The 16,785-nt window shown below is 36.8% G+C and overlaps 1 protein-coding gene across 28 annotated transcripts in view; it reads left to right on the top strand.

Moving 5' to 3' along the window:
* The window catches only part of RBFOX1 (RNA binding fox-1 homolog 1), a 1,071,989-nt gene that overhangs the window by 1,013,883 nt on the left and 41,321 nt on the right, over positions 1–16,785 (top strand). For all 28 annotated transcript variants that reach the window (XM_056503454.1, XM_056503462.1, XM_056503455.1 and 25 more), the window contains one exon: positions 10,599–10,731. In XM_056503454.1, the coding sequence (XP_056359429.1) occupies positions 10,599–10,731 (133 nt within the window). The remainder of the gene's footprint in view (positions 1–10,598; positions 10,732–16,785) is intronic.

Here is a 16,785-nt window from a genome sequence, read left to right as displayed (position 1 = left end):
TGCTGAAGGAGAAGATGGGACCTGGATCTGTTTTTCTTTTGCACATCTATTGTTGGAACAGAGAATTTTTAATGTAGAGTGCAGAATTTCAGCATGCCAATGTGTTCCCACCCCTGGGTGGGACAGGTCCTGTGACAGCCAGAGCCAGGAAATCCAGGCAGGAAACCTTGGCTGCTGTAGATTCCCTCAGACTGGCATCTCCAGGGCAGAACTCATACAATAGATTTCACTTTTGGCATCCTCAGGGCAGAATTGGTACAACAGATTTCAGTTAAATCCTTCATCATTGCCGTAATGCAGGATGCAGACAAGTATTGAAAGGATTTATATCCAGCCAGGAATGATTGGAGTTCACCAAATCCCAGTGAGTCAGCACTCACTGGAATCTTCCTAGAGGCCCAGGATATCTCACTGAAAGTAAATGAAACAGTTTGGCTGCACATAACTGACAGTCTCTTTTTACCCTCACTTCTTTAGAATAGCTGCTTCCACAGGGAATTTTAAAATCCTGAAGAAATTTGTATCTACTGGTAAATAAGAAATGTGTCAAGAATAGGGTTGGAACTTTTCCAAATTGAAGCCACACATGAGTAGGATCCATGAGAATATTAAGACCCTTCAGGACAAAAGGAAGATTCAAAAGAAGATAAAAAATTCTGTCCCTGAATGTCTGTATCACTGTTCTGCCAAGGACAGTAACACAGCTGGGTATGTATGGTTCAAAAAGGAAAAAAAAAACAACCCAAATCTGAATTTATGCAAGGATGTCCAGTTGTGCCCAGGCCCCATGGAGGGCAAAGGGAGAGAGATGGAATTTGAAATTTAAAGGGAAGTTCAAAGGCAGCTAAATATTATTTACTCTCTACATCAGCACTTTGTTCTGTGAAACTTTTAGGTTTTATTTTAGCTCCAAGTAAGCATTAAGATACTCAAATTACTGACTGTGTGGCTCTTAGTGGATTTTTCTGAGCACACATTGAAGGGATAGTTCACTGTTAGCTACATGGGTAGCTCACATGTATGATAAAATATTTTAAGTTTCTCCATGCCTCTGTTCAGAATGCTGTGCAGATGAACACCTCTATTTCCCAAATGTTCAGCATGCCCATAAAAGAGAATTTTGCCTTTACTTCAATGAGTACATTTAAACTGAAGTCAATTTTGGCTTAGATTTCCTAAATGTTAGAGTTGTTTCATCTTCAGTAAGCTTGCTTATCTGCTCCTAAATAAATCTTTCATGCTGCAATCAAGTGATAAAATTAAAAGAAGAAAAATATGAAAATGCAAAATCCGATATTAATTCGTTTTATTTTATCATACTCAAGGGCAAATGAAGTTGATGGCCCATTTTTTAATTGATATATTGATTACAGTTTTGGAAGAAGTGGTGGTGGAAGTCAGCAAAAATGATTGAGGTGGTACAAATGCTTATAAATCTGTCCCACATTGTTCGTGTTCTTTAATTGTAATTGTCTGATAAAACTTCCATCGGTTTCTGTAATTAACCTAATGGTCTAAATGAATTTCCAGATCACTGGTTATTCATTCCAATATAGAAAATGCCATTACATTGAGTTTAATTAATACTAAGTAAGTTCACAGTCCATTGTACCATTAGAATAGAATTTTATTGTTTTAACTGTTTAAATTATGAATATTATTTCCTCTCATCTTGTTTGTCCCATTTATGGACTTGAGTGTTCATTTTCTATTCATTCTAAAATAGCGTGAACCCCTTATAATTAAAATATTTAAAACCCAATGCTCTTCAAGCTCACATCCTCAAAATATCACTGTAGATTTAAAAAAAAATATATATATATATTCTTTAAACTATTTTTAAACAGAATTCAGTCAGTGCCAAGCTCATAATCCCATGATATGCCCTGGAACATCTTATTTATCTTGATACCCCTTTCAGAGAAGTACATATGACAGATAAGCACTCACCAGAGGATACTTCTGCTTTGCGTCAGACAGATATTAAAACAATAAACTATGTTGCCCTGGGATTTTAGCTTATGAGGGCCAGGAAACAACAAGGCAAAGATGAGATGTTTTTGAAAGGTGGGAAGGCAGTTCTTTTGGAAAATACCCTGGAAACCTTTGGTCCTGCAATATTTTTGAACAAGAAATATTTTTAAGGGTTTGTTTTTGTTTTTTTTTTTTTAAAGCAAATCAGGGAAACAGACTTCATTCCTCCAGAGCAACCATTAGAAGTGTCCCAAAATTATCCCAATATTCCTACTATTCCGTTCATTATGTGCTAGGACAGAAGGAAAATCTATGGCACAAGCATAAAGTATTAATTACATAATGTGGCAATTTTGTTCTCTGTTGAAAAATATTAGCACTTATAGCATATATAGCAGGCATATGTCCTAGTTTTAAAAAGGTATTTTTTTCCCTGGGAGTGTTTTGTTTTAATTCATAGATGGAGGATTGTTCAGGGTCTTGCTTATAGAATAAATGGGGAAAATCATAAATATACATTTTATATATTTATATATTTTATATATGTTATATTTATAAATATATTATTTTATATATTTACATTTCTATTTATATATTTATTTATATATATTTATAAAGAGCACATCGATCAGTAGGATTTAGTGTATTTGAGGACTCATTGTGCTACAGAAATGAAAATTAAGTCAAGCCTGTCTATGTCCTTGCTTTAGAAATAGGTTACTTGGCTTAGGAATATTAGTAAACCACCTAAAAAATGCCATATGAAACTATTTTCATGTTGCTTGTTTCAGTGAAGACATTCCAGGTTTCATTCTCCTGTGGCGTTACTAATGGATTGAAGGAAGACCTTTGACATTTCTATTATGTTCTGGGATATTTTCAATACCAAGAAAATTACACAGGGAAAATAGAAATTTTCAAAAGTTGATTCAAAGTGAGCTTCTGAGCCAAATCATAAGTGGAAGCATTCGCTTTGGAAACCTTGATTCTCTTGATTTTGTCAGGTTTAATCTGTTGCACAGGTATAATTATCTAAAAATTATACTGTGATGATGGCAGTTTGCTGCTACTGCAGGCAGCTGCAGGGTAGATGCTGCTGGTGTTTGGTGTATCCTTCTCTGGGTTTTGTGTGTCAGTCATGACTGACCCCATTCAATCCACATGGACATATATTGCAATGACATCAAGGATTCCTTTGTTCTGATTTTATTGTTGTTGTTTTTCTTCATTTAACTGTTTGGCAGGCTTGCCATTTTGAATTAGATATGGGTCAGGAGCAGTTTAAAAAATGAGTGTTCATGTGGTATAAACAACTTGCCAGTGCTGCACTGGTGACCAACCTGTGATTCAGGGCAATAGGACCTGAAACCTGACTTAGACCTTTCAGAATGCAGCTAAAGAGTGAGAATTACATGTAGTAATTGCATTCACTCTGCACCTTACATTTACATAGTGAGACTTGCATTCAGTATTACCTTGCATCATGTTCTGAGCTGCAATTGTACATCAGACCCTTGGTGCACAGTCCTGGGTGCCACCTTCCCTGGCTCTGCATCCTGGAGCCTCTCTGCTGTGTCACTCACTTTTAGTACCAGACCCACAGTGTTGGCTGTACATCTCAAATCACCCTGTCTGTCAGACAGCAAACTCTTAATTTTGTGCTTTTCAGCTTAGCCTGTTAAGATTTGGATTCATATAAAGGCACACCTTAGTGTCAGTCGATTTTGTGATGGTTGTTATTGAATCATGGCTCTTGGAATTGTTCTGTGTACAGAAAAACTCAACTTGAATTTCACAGATAGCAAGTGCTTTTTAGGAATTGACATTTTTAGTATCAGAATGACTTTGCAGGTGCAATTCTTTGTTTTGACAATTCTTCCTTTATGGTTTGGATTAGGTTAACAGCTGGGTTTTTCCTCTATTGCTTCCTGCCTAAATTGTTCCCAGTGCATTCTGACAGTGCTCTTTTTACAGTTTAATAATTCTGTTGAGCTTTAGGAATCCTTGTGTCATCTAAACAGTGTTTCTTTCACTATATAATTGACTTCCATGAACATTCAAATTACTAAATTTTTTCCTCTCTTTATAGCAGTGCTATTCTTCATCCAGCTTTTCACATGGCCTTTTTCCTTTGTCTTGGAAATAGTGCTTTGTTAGTCACAGGGGATTTCTTCCATTGGCTTGAAACTTATAGCTGTCCAATGACTGGGAAGACCAGACAAGATATTGATCACTTTGATCATCTATATTTGAAGATTGTTCTTTAATTTAAGATCAAACGTGTCTTCTCTGATCTCTACTGTTTCTTTTCCTTTATGGCCTGGGTGCTTTTTTACCTCCTGAGCTTTTCCTTCTTTTTTAGTTGTTTCCTTTGTGAAAAACCAACTGTTCTTTGTACCTCAACTATTTGTAATTTCAGCTATGCAGTACTCTCATTTTGATTTTAAGTACATCACAAGTAATTTTCCACCAATTATAGCTTTTTTTTTTTTTTTTTTTTTTTTTTTTTAATAAAAGGTGTAGCTTGGTGTCATTGCATAGCTTTACAAAAAGAGTTCTCAACCACCTCACTATCTTTGTATCCCTTTACATCCTCCATTTCCAGGACCATGCTCAAACAGCTTGTGAATATCTCCAGTGATAAAGATCCTACACCCCTCTGTGTGGCTGCTGTGCCAGTGACCAGTCACCCTGACCTGGTAAAAGCCTGGGCAGGAAGATGAGACACTTTGCAGGCTTGGGCATCATGGTTTGGCTCAGGAGGTTATAAAAAAATGGCATATCATGGTAGTAATATACAGAGAAACTGCTAGTGGGTTGTTTATTGGTACATGAGAAGAGATGAAACAAAAAGAACAGTTCCATCTGGACTTAAAATAATTACAAAGAAGTCAATTTATGGAAGTCATTGAAATAGTAGATCAATTAGATCTGAAAGCAACTGTATGATAACCAAATGAAAAGTGTTGTTCGAACAGTTAAGTGTCTTCCTATAATTTAACATAGGAATAAATAGTAGGTTGCCTTTTACTGAAATATTTAGTTTATGGGTTTATTTATATTCATTTGGTTATAGTTTGGTAGGGAATAATCTAAAAATCTGAGGCTGAAATATATGAAAATAGTGTTTTAAAGCAGTTGTCTGTCCCCTTTCTAGAAATATTTACATGCACATCAGTATAAAAAGTTTTACCACATTTACGTGAAATTTGGTGCTAATTTGGATTTGACAGGAAACTTAATGCAGTAGTGTTGTGTAAAGGGATTCAATTACAGTGTGCAGTGTTTTGTAAGTAACTGTCTTGCATAAAAAAGTTAATTAATCAGAGCTGTGTCAATTTCCTTGTGCCATGTCAATTTGCAGCAAGGTAATTAATCACTAATCGCCCAGCGTGCAGCAAACTAAGGGACAATCCATGAGTCATTTGTTGTTCTTTTTTTCCAAATAAATGGCACACAGAGTCATGAAGAAACACATCTTGCCTTTCATAATATTTTTATCGACAGTTTTGCATGTTGTAATAGACTGCAGCAACAAGCAGCTGTAGTTCAATGGAATATGAATATTAAAGAAACAAATGAGAGCAGATTTATAGGCCATTGCTTTTCTGTTATGTCAGTTTTGAGATTACACTGAGCAAATGAACAGTGAAAAATTACTCTTCCATGTGGAGAATGGTGATTAGACTTGTACATTAATTAGAGATTTTTGTTTTCCTTTTTAATGCATTTCAAATGAGAATGTCCTATAAGTAGGGGTTTCTCCAAAATACAGATTTATTAATTCCTAAACAACAGTGTATAGTACTGGCATGTATTTTTTTTCTTTACAATAGTAAGGAAATAATTGGTCTAAAATTTTAAGTATGGTTCAAAAAATAGCTTGTGAAAGACAGAAATAGAAGTGACCAGTTGTGACTGTGTTTGATGTATATGGGAAATTTCCTTTGAATGCAGTTAATTCACAACTAAATCTCAGGGAAAATCATCTCACAGTGACAAGTGAAGAAATGTATTTTCAGCTTGTAATTTTAAACACTGTGAACTTTCTAAAGATTTTTTTTTACCCTGAATTTGAAGTGTGTGTATGTACATATATTTATATATAATTTAAATGCTTTTTCATGTTAAAATCTGTATTAACAGAGCTTACATTTTGCTTGCAGTGTGCTTTGTTCTGTGTATTTAGATGCACAAATCCTCTTTAGCACAGTGTTTATAATTCTTTCAAAGAATGCCACTTAATAACACTTATTACTATTACAGTGAAGGGAAAACACAGCACACATTGGGATAAACTGATTCTGTTCCTGAAATCTCAGATAATATCATATAGATTATTCTGCTTAGCCTTTCTCAGCATGCTAGCCGTTATATCTCTTTGTTTTTAATTTATTGTGTTTCCTCAACGGGGATCCTCCTGAACTATGGGAATAATGTAAATGTGTCTCCCTGTCTTTCTAGCAGTAAATTAGCGATAAACCAACTCAAACACGACGCAACATTAAAATTCTCCACCATAAAACATTTGCAAACCCTTGCTGGCAGATGACCTGCTAGTCAGTGCGGAGGAGGAGAGATTAGGAGTGATGAGAGGTAGATCTGCTCATCCATTTTGATGGCACACCTTTCTTGGGGCATATGGCACCCTCATACAAATTCAAACCGCAGCACAAATGTGAAGAATAATTGCCCATTAAAGTGGCTGTATATTTTTATGGCTTTGATACAAAATCTGCCCCCTGTTGTCTTTTGCATCTGCTGCTCTTTCATCTATCCCAAAGCTTTAAAACTTTAACACGCACTGTATAACCCTTAAGTATTTTTTTGCCAGGTTATATTCCTCTGTTTGGGAACTCAAGCTTTTCATTGTTCCTTCAGTCTTTGTTTTCCCAGGCTGTGTTGAGATACAGTGACTACAAAGTGCACCTCCCTGTCATGTTCATTTAATAAAAAATCTGTAAAACAAATGCTTATATTGCATCTTCTGGGAAAAATTAAGATTTGATTAAATTTCATCTGTGAAATCAAAGATTAAGTTTTTCTTCCTTATGCTCATATTTGCTTTTTCTATAAAGTCATTACTTATCTAAATTTTGCTGACATGCTACCATGAATCCTGTTAATTCCAAAGGCCTTTTTATTTGCTTAAATGTGGCAATTTGCTGGCCATATTTCATGTTTGAGATCTAAACTGAATTTCACTGAAGGAGGTACCCTGACAGTGATTCCATGTTTACAGAGTATAAGAAGAGAAAACTTTGTAGACAATATTAATTGTAATAATACATTTTAAAATTCCATCCTCCCAAGTATAAAAATAGAACAAACAAATTTAAAGAAGAAATCTTACTAGTATATTGTTCTTAAAACAATTTCATTTAGGCTGTAGTAGATGATTTGTATGATTTTGGATAATTATATTAAACAAAGCCAAGGATTTCCACAGCATATTAGTTATACTCTATTTTTTTTAACTTGAAAAATTAAAATTGCTGGGTGACTGTAGGAACTGAGTTATGTGGTTGTAGTGTTATTCATATTTGAATAGCTGAATTAATATCTATAGAATGGATGGGGCCATTAGATGAAAATGTAAATTGTTTTCTGTGGCTTGATGTTTGATTGTATATTGTCCTTAGAAGAGTCTTTCTTTTTATAACTGCGTGTTATCACCTCCTATCATCAACGTGCATTTGGAGAAATCTGCCTTTTCTCAGTCACAGATCAGAAGAATTCCAGTCATCAAATTACTTTGATGAATTTAAGCTACTTTTGCTTAGAAGTGGGCTCAGATGCTTCCCTGCTGAGAGTCAAACACATTTTCAACCCCATTATAATAGCATTTTCACTCACTGAGCTTCAGCAGCCTGGCACTGAGGCACTAAGGAAGGTTGACCTACAAACTGTAAGTCATTAAAACCTCTACCCCTCCTGGCTACTATCTTCATTACTTTTGGGACTGGTTAATAGCATTTAATGCTTCCTGATGGGACAGCCCTTTTCATAAAATTCTTTTTATGAAGTCCATTCTTCAGTTGTGTTCTAATGCTGCCACTTCTGCTGGTTATTTTGGGGTGAGGATATTAAAAAGTTGGTAGCTAAATAAATTCTGTGGTTATTACATATTCCTACCCATCTGATTTCTCAGCTGGGCTGAAGGAGCATTATGGGTTTTTTTCTGAACTCAAATCCAGGGTAAGAAGACCTGTTGGTTATTTTACCTCTAATCTTAATCTCTAATATTGCTACCTGGTAATAGAAAGTGTCTTTTCAGATACTCTGATTTTCAGAGGGATCTAAATCAGGTTTTGGGATGGATATAATTCTGTTATAATTCTGAATAAACTCAGCTGTTAGACCTCAGTTGAATGTAAGGCCTTGCAATGCCACTTAGTCCCAAGTTTAGTTTCCATCCTGTCTGATCCTCTTCCTGACAGAACTGCACATCAGTGCTCTGCTTTCCATTAATTGCATCTTCACTTTTTTAGTGCTTTGCTTTACTTTAGACATTTTATGCTCTGTGACTTTATTAAGGCAAGCATAACAAAACAATTACAATAATTCAGGCTTCTCATTCAAACTCGTTCTTTGTGTTGCAGATACTTTGAAAATGATAAAAAAATCTGCTATTTTCTCTTAACATCTCCCATGACTGCTAAGCCCCTCTTACAGGTTTTGGATTTGGTAAACTCTTACATAGGACAGGTGACTCTCCCTGCTATTTCTGTTTTCTTCCTTTTTCTCCTCTTTTGTTAAGAAAAGAAAAAGAAAGTAAAGAAAGGCTGTAAGACTGGAGGGAGTGTGCAGGTCTGTAGTTCTTGGAACATTATGTAAAACTATCTTTTGTATTTTCCTCTGCATATTGTATTAATTTTTATACAAGGCTGTATACTTGGAAAGGGAAAGGATGGAAGTTACATGGTTCCAGCAGCAGGTCATAATTCTGTCACTATTCTATTTACACTGGTCAACACTCAGTCTTGTTGAATATGCAAAAGTACTTACAGCATCCAAATTTCACATAGGTGATGTATATGTTTTTTCTTAAAAGAAATGTTTTCCAGTACAATTCCTTTAAGACTTCTTAAAGGCAGTTGCCTGCAAAGTTATCAACAGAATATCGAATTCTGCAAATTCATCTTTCTGATTTTGACACATTCCTTTTATATTCCTTGTAAAATATGGTATTTGCACTTTGTAAGACAGATCTAATTTATTTGCATTGCCATAAGATCGGTTTATGTTGTATTACAGGCATGTAAATCTTTGCAGAATTACTGTGCAGCCTTTTTGTCAGAGAGAAGGACCTAGCAATGCCCCAAAGCCACAGCAGTAAGGCAGCAATAGAGAAATCACCATTATTACTTTACTAATTATTAATTAGTATTTGCCTTCACATGTTCAGCCAGCAAGGCCTAAAAGTTGTGAATTTTTTCATTTTCTTTTTTCAAATTCAAGGCTTCTTTTAAAATTTTATGTTAAATAAGGATTGATATGAATTCATATTTCAGATTTTAAAAATTTTATACATCAGTACTTCCATTTGTTTGCTTTTTGTTAGCGCTTTGCTAAGCAATATTTGTTTTATTTCTTTATTTACATACTGAAAAAAAAAGAACACAGTGAAAAAAATCTAATATAAACATGACTGCCACTGAATTTGAGCTGGATTTGATTTTATCTGTCTCACTGATGAATTCATTGAAGAAATACCTGTTCTAACATTTATATGCAATATATGTACAAAGGAAAAATGAAGTAATGAATCACTGCTTAAAACCTAGCAGAGAAAGTAAAGTGGGAAGTTTTGTTTGTTGCTTTGGGGGTTTATTATTATTTTTTCAATTAAAAATTTAGCAAGAGAGAATTTTTACAGAGGGAAAGCCTCTAATACTGTATTACTGTTCAGTTTCTGATTAAAATCTTTGAAGTCTTACATGGAATGGTAATTAATGTTCACAGATCCAATGACAATATAAAAATGTCTGAGTCGATTTTTTTTTTATATGACTAAGTGGTTTCTGTTTGGTGTGAATATTATGTGGATTCAGAGGTATTCCTAAGGTGTATATATAAATCCTCTTGCCTTTGAAGGAGTGCAGGGTACTGTTATGTCCATGGTGCAACCCCAAAAAACAAGAAAAGAGAGGAAAAACTATTTGCATTATCACATGGTTAGGAGCTGGTTAATAATCCAACTCCTGACCAGAAGCAAAGCTCTGTTCAATTTGCAAAATCACTGGATGATTTAGATGACTTGAGGTCACCTCAATCCCTAATGTTCCACCCCCACTCAGAGCGGGGCTGACTTAAGAAGACAGATCCAATAATGTGATGCAAATATCTCTGTCATTATAAATCTGAGCCTGAACTTGGACCTCGGGAGTCTCCTAGAAGTAGAGTTGGCTGAACCAGCCAAGACTTTATAACAGCATTTTCTGAGGAGCTCAGAGCTCCAGTGTGCAGCCTGCTCTTGGCGCGCAGGTTGGCCTGAAAACATGACTTAGAACGCTTTGGCGACTCCCTCATCCAGCTCCAGGCCAGCTTTTACACCACCACAACCTCTGCTTGCTCCAGAAGGTGCACACTTCACACTAACCCCTCTTTTTCTCCCTCTGCAGTGCCAGGATTTCCCTACCCTGCCGCCACCGCCGCCGCCGCCTACCGAGGCGCGCACCTACGGGGCCGAGGCCGCACGGTGTACAACACCTTCCGAGCGGCAGCTCCCCCTCCTCCCATCCCGGCCTACGGCGGGTAAGAGCTCTGCTTCCCTCCCCTGGGCTCTGCAGCCTCCCGGGAGCCCGGGCGCCGTCCAGCCCGGCCCGCCCGGCCCTTGACAAATGGCTGTAATTTGCACCGCCACGCTCGGCGGCCTTCGGCATCTCGGGTGTCGCATGTCGTTATGTAAATGCTCCGGAGCAGGGAGATTGTTTCGGCTAAAGGTAGATTTTTGATGATTGCAAGCATCTGGTTATTAAGGAGGTTGGATCGAGTTAACTTCTTTTTCTTCACATCGCCTGCTCAAAGTTGTCTCTGCACCTAGTGATATATTTGGGGTTTTTTTTATACATATATATATTTTTTTTAATTTTTTCTAGTTACCATATTTGCCACAATAGAAATCTGGGGTGGTCCCCTCAGGACTATGGGTTTTGTGTACGTTCGCTTAAATAATACCATAAAATTTCACTGTCAGTAACCTGCATTTACTAAAACCAAGTAGTAAACTAAAGAATCAATAAGAATAATTCATAGTCTTAATTTCTAGAAACTCCATAATCTTCTTTATTTCAGAAGATTGTTTGGGTTTTAGGTATATTTCTGGAGGAAAGAAAGACGAAACAATTTCTCCTATAGCTCTGCAAAGGCTGACACAGAGAGGTTTTGTATGCTGCATGCAATACTTAAAAACCCTAACAGTACTAGCAAAAGATTTCTAGCTGTTAAGAAACTGGGAAATCTGGAAAATCAGAAGACTTAGCAGATCCTAGGCCAGAGTAGTATTTTGTCATAAAAACTTGATTTGCCATTATCTCTCTGTGGTGGATCTTTCTGGGAAGGGGTCAGGAAGGGCTGGCACAGGCAGTGAGAGAAGGTGATCTCTGTCTCTCTCTCTCTCTCCCTGTCCTCACTGAAATCCTGTTCAGCAGCTCCTTGGCTCCCACTAGGGATGTTCCCAGTGCAGGAGCTGACAGCACAGCCCCCTGCTCCATTCCAGTAGGTGATGGGTGCCCTGCACCAGTTCCCACCATTTCTCAGTAAACCTGACTTCCATCAAGCCAAAAGGAGCATCTTTTTCCACACAAATTTGCTAATCTCATCAGTCAGCCTTTGGGCTGAGTTTTCAGGGATATATTTATACAGGCAGTTTGACCTTTCCATCACATTGGGCAGTTGTTATCTCAAAGAAATAAGATATTCTGAAAACAAATGTAAGAATGATACCACAGAATCAGGTTATTTTGTAAAAGTGTATTCTATTGATTTGAGTGTTTTGTGTAGTTTATTAAGCAAAACAGTGTTGCCACTACTGGAGGAAGACACTTTTCCGAAGTTGGCCTGAATTACCTTTGGTAATTCACACACTAGGATGGTGTCCCACCAAAGTTACTCCTCTGTTACCATACTCTCAGTTAGAGTCACTCCAGGAATTTGTACATGGCAAAGATGGAAGCACGTTCAGAATGCCCTGCATTCAGATTTTAATCAGAATTCCTCAGCTACCAAATGAATACTGCATCTAAAGAAAGTGGACTCTCCATCTCTACCTTGTTTAAAAACAAATTCTAATATTTGAACATAGAGTGGAAAATGTAGTGAGATAACAAGGTGGGCTGCTCAGTTTCATGATGTCATTAATATCATACCATAGTTAGATACAAAGTCATAAAGGTATATACAAAAATAATTACCAGCTGTGTGTGATAGTTTTTGAATTGGACTGTAGTTTTTGGTTGATACTTCCAAAAAGAGTAAATACTTTCTGACTAGTAAGTAACTTAAATTTGCCTTAATTTAAGAGGCCACATGTAGGAGCTCTATGTGTATACCTGTGTGGTATACACATCATTTTAATTATTTCAGTAACTCAGCAGCAAGAATTCCATTTCCAAGTGCAGGTCCCATCATCTCCTTTCTGATGGCTTCCAGCTCTCTGAGGGGAACCCTTGCTAATCCAGGGAACCCTTGCTATGCCACAAAACACAATCTGACACTGCAAAAGCTTTCAATTACTAAGCCTTGTCTTAAATTGTGTAAGTCTTGGTTCTGGTATTTAATTCTCTCCATCCACCTGTGCTTTCCAATAAGGCCCTGCTTTCTGAATTGCCCATTTTGTAATCCATGGGTCAGTATATATCATAAACATATGAAGTTATACATATCTCTGTTTCACTGATCCACAGCTGGGCTAACAAAGCTTTATTTTCCCATAATTTCTTTGGTCTGGCATATTGGACCTCATGTTGGTGTCTTCACTGATACAAGCATGTAATGTGGAATTTCTGTGTGATTCTTTGTTCTCTGCTCACCTATTCTATCCTGTGACCCATCAAAGAAGAAATAAATTTTCATCAGAAAAAAAAAAAAAAAATCCTTAATCAATGGAAATAAATATGGAAAAGTTCTCATAATAAATTATGAGAATGTAGTTTTTGGTCACAATGTGAATAGAAGTCAAGGAAAATTACTGAGATAATAAAGAGATCACAGAAAATGGATCAGCTTAGAGAAGGAAGCAAACAACTTGGAATATCATTTGTTGGTAAGACAAATGGAGTAAGTTTTGAATGCTGCTTTGCAATTAATTTGGTAGCAATTTCTTATTTTTCACTCTAGGAAGGAGCCCAGTCTTACATCCAAGCAAACAGTTTCATACTTAAGTATTTTCAGTCATTAAAAAAAAAAAAAGACACATTTACTGTAATGACAGATATTATCTTAATAATAAATGTACATTAAAATCCATCACTCTTTAGTTAGAAAAATATTTTCTTTCAAGAAAGAGCCTGTGTGTAGTTGCAAAATATAAAGCTGAAGATTGCAAGCAAATGCCTTCTTTTATTTTCTTTTCTTTCATTAACCTTAGATCTTGATCCACCTCTGGCTCTTGTGGTCATAAGGCAGATGAGTTATGGTGGTTCCTACTGAAAGGTGTCTTCTGCTGTGCCCCCCACTTACTGGGGAGCAGCAGACAGGCTTTGATAAGTCCCAGGGAAATTGTTGGGTATAACCATATTTAAGGCCATTATTTTCTGAAAAAATCAGAAAACAGCACATGTGCTTTAAAATGTGTCACTTAAAAAAATGAAATTACTGTTCATGAGATGCATGGCACTACCCCAGTAATTAATGGATCCTTCACTTCTGAGTGAGACATTTCACAATTCCTTGAGATAGCATCTTGTTTATTAGCTCTTGGAAAGTCCTTCCCTTTTAGCATCTGTGGCATGATCTCTAATGCCTTGAAATATGAGAGCTGCAGCTTACTTCTAACTACAAATAATTAATGTATTAATGTATCATAAAACCCCCCCTGATGCTGGAATGGGGAGTAAAGCTTGGTTTGTGTGAGAATACTGAAATTTAGAGTTTGGAAGTCTGCACTGCATGAGGAGCTTAATCTCAAAATGATGGAGCAGGAGAGGCAAACAAGGGACCTTCAATCTGTTGAGAAGAAAACCCAGAGCTGTGGTATATCTGGTAGCAGAGCAGTAGCAGACAGCAGGAGTAGTGAAACTAATGAGCAGCCTTTCTGTTTCAGCATGCTTTGCTTTAAATTCTTCACAAGTTTAGTGTGTGATGACTTTGTCTTCACATTTCCTCTCTGCTCCTTTCAGTTCTGATGAAGCTAACAGAGAATTAGCTTTCAGTCTGTATCTCCTCCTCTGCTGTCTTTCCTGGGAAAGCAGCAGAGAGCAATATGCTTTTTTTTCTTTGAAAAGAACAGTTAAAAAAACCCAAAAAACTCTAACCCAACCCTAAATAAAATTGCAAATTTGTGGGGAGTGTGGAGGAGAAATAACAGAGACTATTCATAAACTGTTCCTCTTGTTAAAATAAACATTCTCAAGTGCTACTTGCTAACTGATTCAAAATGAAAATACAGCTTTATTTTCCAGCCCTTATTCTGAATTCTAAATTTAAGAAGATTAGTATGAGCTACTACATCTACTCTGGTTGTTATGGGTTTTTCCCACTACATTTCCTTGGGTCATGTCAACTTCCTCTTACTTTGGACTCTGTGTATACATGCAATTGTTGGAACAGAAAGAGTTTTTTGCCAGCATGTATTGATTCATGTCTGCCAGCTTTGTTCTCTGCAGCAATGCCCTCAGTCAATATCACAAAGCAGATAATGGAACTTGTCCATGGCAGAAACTGTTGAAATTGGAAAGGCAAGAAACTGGAATTAGAGAACATTCTAAAAAGTTGAAACTGCCTTGTGTAATAGTTTCAGTTCTAGGTTTTCATCACCTAAAATTCTGTCATTAGAGTATGGGAAAGTGTAGATTTAACTCTGTCTTTGGTTTAAATAAGGCTGGAGCTGCATCTATTATTTAATTTGTCTCATGCAGGCCTTAGATCAGGGGTTCATGTTAAAGGAGATTTGCAGACCAAGAACTGGACAGTGTAGGGCAAGGAGGGTGTCAGAAAACACAGAACTGCTGTTCCTCAGCTTTTTGTACTTGTGCTGGAGATGTAGTGGTGAGCTGTGCCCATTGCTGTGCCAAGGAAGGGAATTGATGCTGAGAATGGCAGGAGAGCAGAGGCCAGACAGGTAAAACAATAAAGCAGGTATTTGTTAAAGGCCTTTAACAGATACACCTTGGGCAGTGCAGGAGCCTCACAGAGGCTGCACCCAAGGTGGACAAGGGTCATGAGTTTTTCATACAGATATAAATTTGGTATGTGTGCATGTCAGAGGTTAATTGCCCAATTATACCTTCAGGTAATGAAGTCATATTCCCCTGGTTTGCTTCTCCCCCAGCTCACCTTTGTTTGTTCCTTCTGGGGCCTGAGGCTGTGATGGTGTCCTTGGCTCTCAGACTGCAAGGATTGCTTTGTCTGACCAAAATGTGAAGAGAGCTCTAACACTCTCTAAGGAGTTCAGAGTTATACCCTAAAGCAGCACAGGATCTGAAAAACAGAAAAACTAAAACTTAGGGCATCAGAATCAGGGGTGTGATTCCATTTGTTCCCTTGAATCCAGCACCCAGGTTGGGTGTGCTGCCCTGGGCTGAGGATCCGCAGCTGCTGGGAAGTTTCTCAGCTAAAACTTGTGCAATCAAGGACTGTCTATTTATGTCATTGATGGATTATTCATCTCAATCATTTTGAGAGATGAGGACAGAAAAATGATAATGAAGACAGATGTAGTTCTCCCAGAATATTATAAGGGTGGAATCTAAACTAGTAAAGTGTTTGTGTTAATATAGTTGCAAGAAGTGATTATAAGACACAGAGACTTAAATAAAGGAGCTAAACCCATGAGAGTCAGATGTATAATACCTGATAAGGAAAGAGTTTCCTATTTAGATAAAATAATTTCAGGAAATGATTGTCACATATGATGTTATTTAGATGCACATTTTCTTATTAAATCAGGATTTCTCACTTCTCTGAGTCTTCCTTAACACAATAAAATAATAAAATACAACTGAGCAAATCCCCTAAATTTGTTCTTTTTAATGCCTCCAGGAAGTGCATTAACATATGCATTCCTTGGGTAAAATAACTCAGATTTCAGTAATGTGGCTTTTTGAAAACCTTGTGTTGTTTTACAAGAAGCACAGGACCTACTTGTTTACCATGATATTTTTTAACATAAAGTGTAAAAGGAGCTGTTGTAAGATGAGTCCCTGTGTGGTGCCTTCAGTCTCTTCCCATGCTCAAACCATCCCCCTTGTTTTCTGTCTAGAGCCTCAGAAACAGAAAAGGGATAAGCCAAGCAAATTAAACCAAATTAACAAAAAAAAAAAAAGGAAGGAAAAGCAAAACTTAGTTCTTGTGGTTTACACTTTGTACTTCAGATGAAGGGTGCTATTAGAAAATACATTTGACTCTACTGATAAGATTCATCACGAATCAACAAATGACAAGAATTCTGAATAGAGGAAATATTCTCTGAAAAATCTATGGAAACTTCAGGAGAAGCTGAAGGGTTTTTATTTAATATCACTGTCACAATGTAAGATCATAGGAAATAAGATAAAATCAGCTGGTTTTTTTTTTTTTTTTTTTTTGTGGAGCAAGTTCTGCTTGGGACTGTTAAACTCATTTACCTGATTCTGTCACTTCATCTTACTA

The sequence above is a fragment of the Oenanthe melanoleuca genome, chromosome 14 (assembly GCF_029582105.1).
Source record: "Oenanthe melanoleuca isolate GR-GAL-2019-014 chromosome 14, OMel1.0, whole genome shotgun sequence".
Taxonomy (NCBI): Eukaryota; Metazoa; Chordata; class Aves; order Passeriformes; family Muscicapidae; genus Oenanthe; species Oenanthe melanoleuca.
The sequence above is the reverse complement of the archived record's forward strand: the minus strand, read 5'-3'. Positions and strand labels throughout refer to the sequence as shown.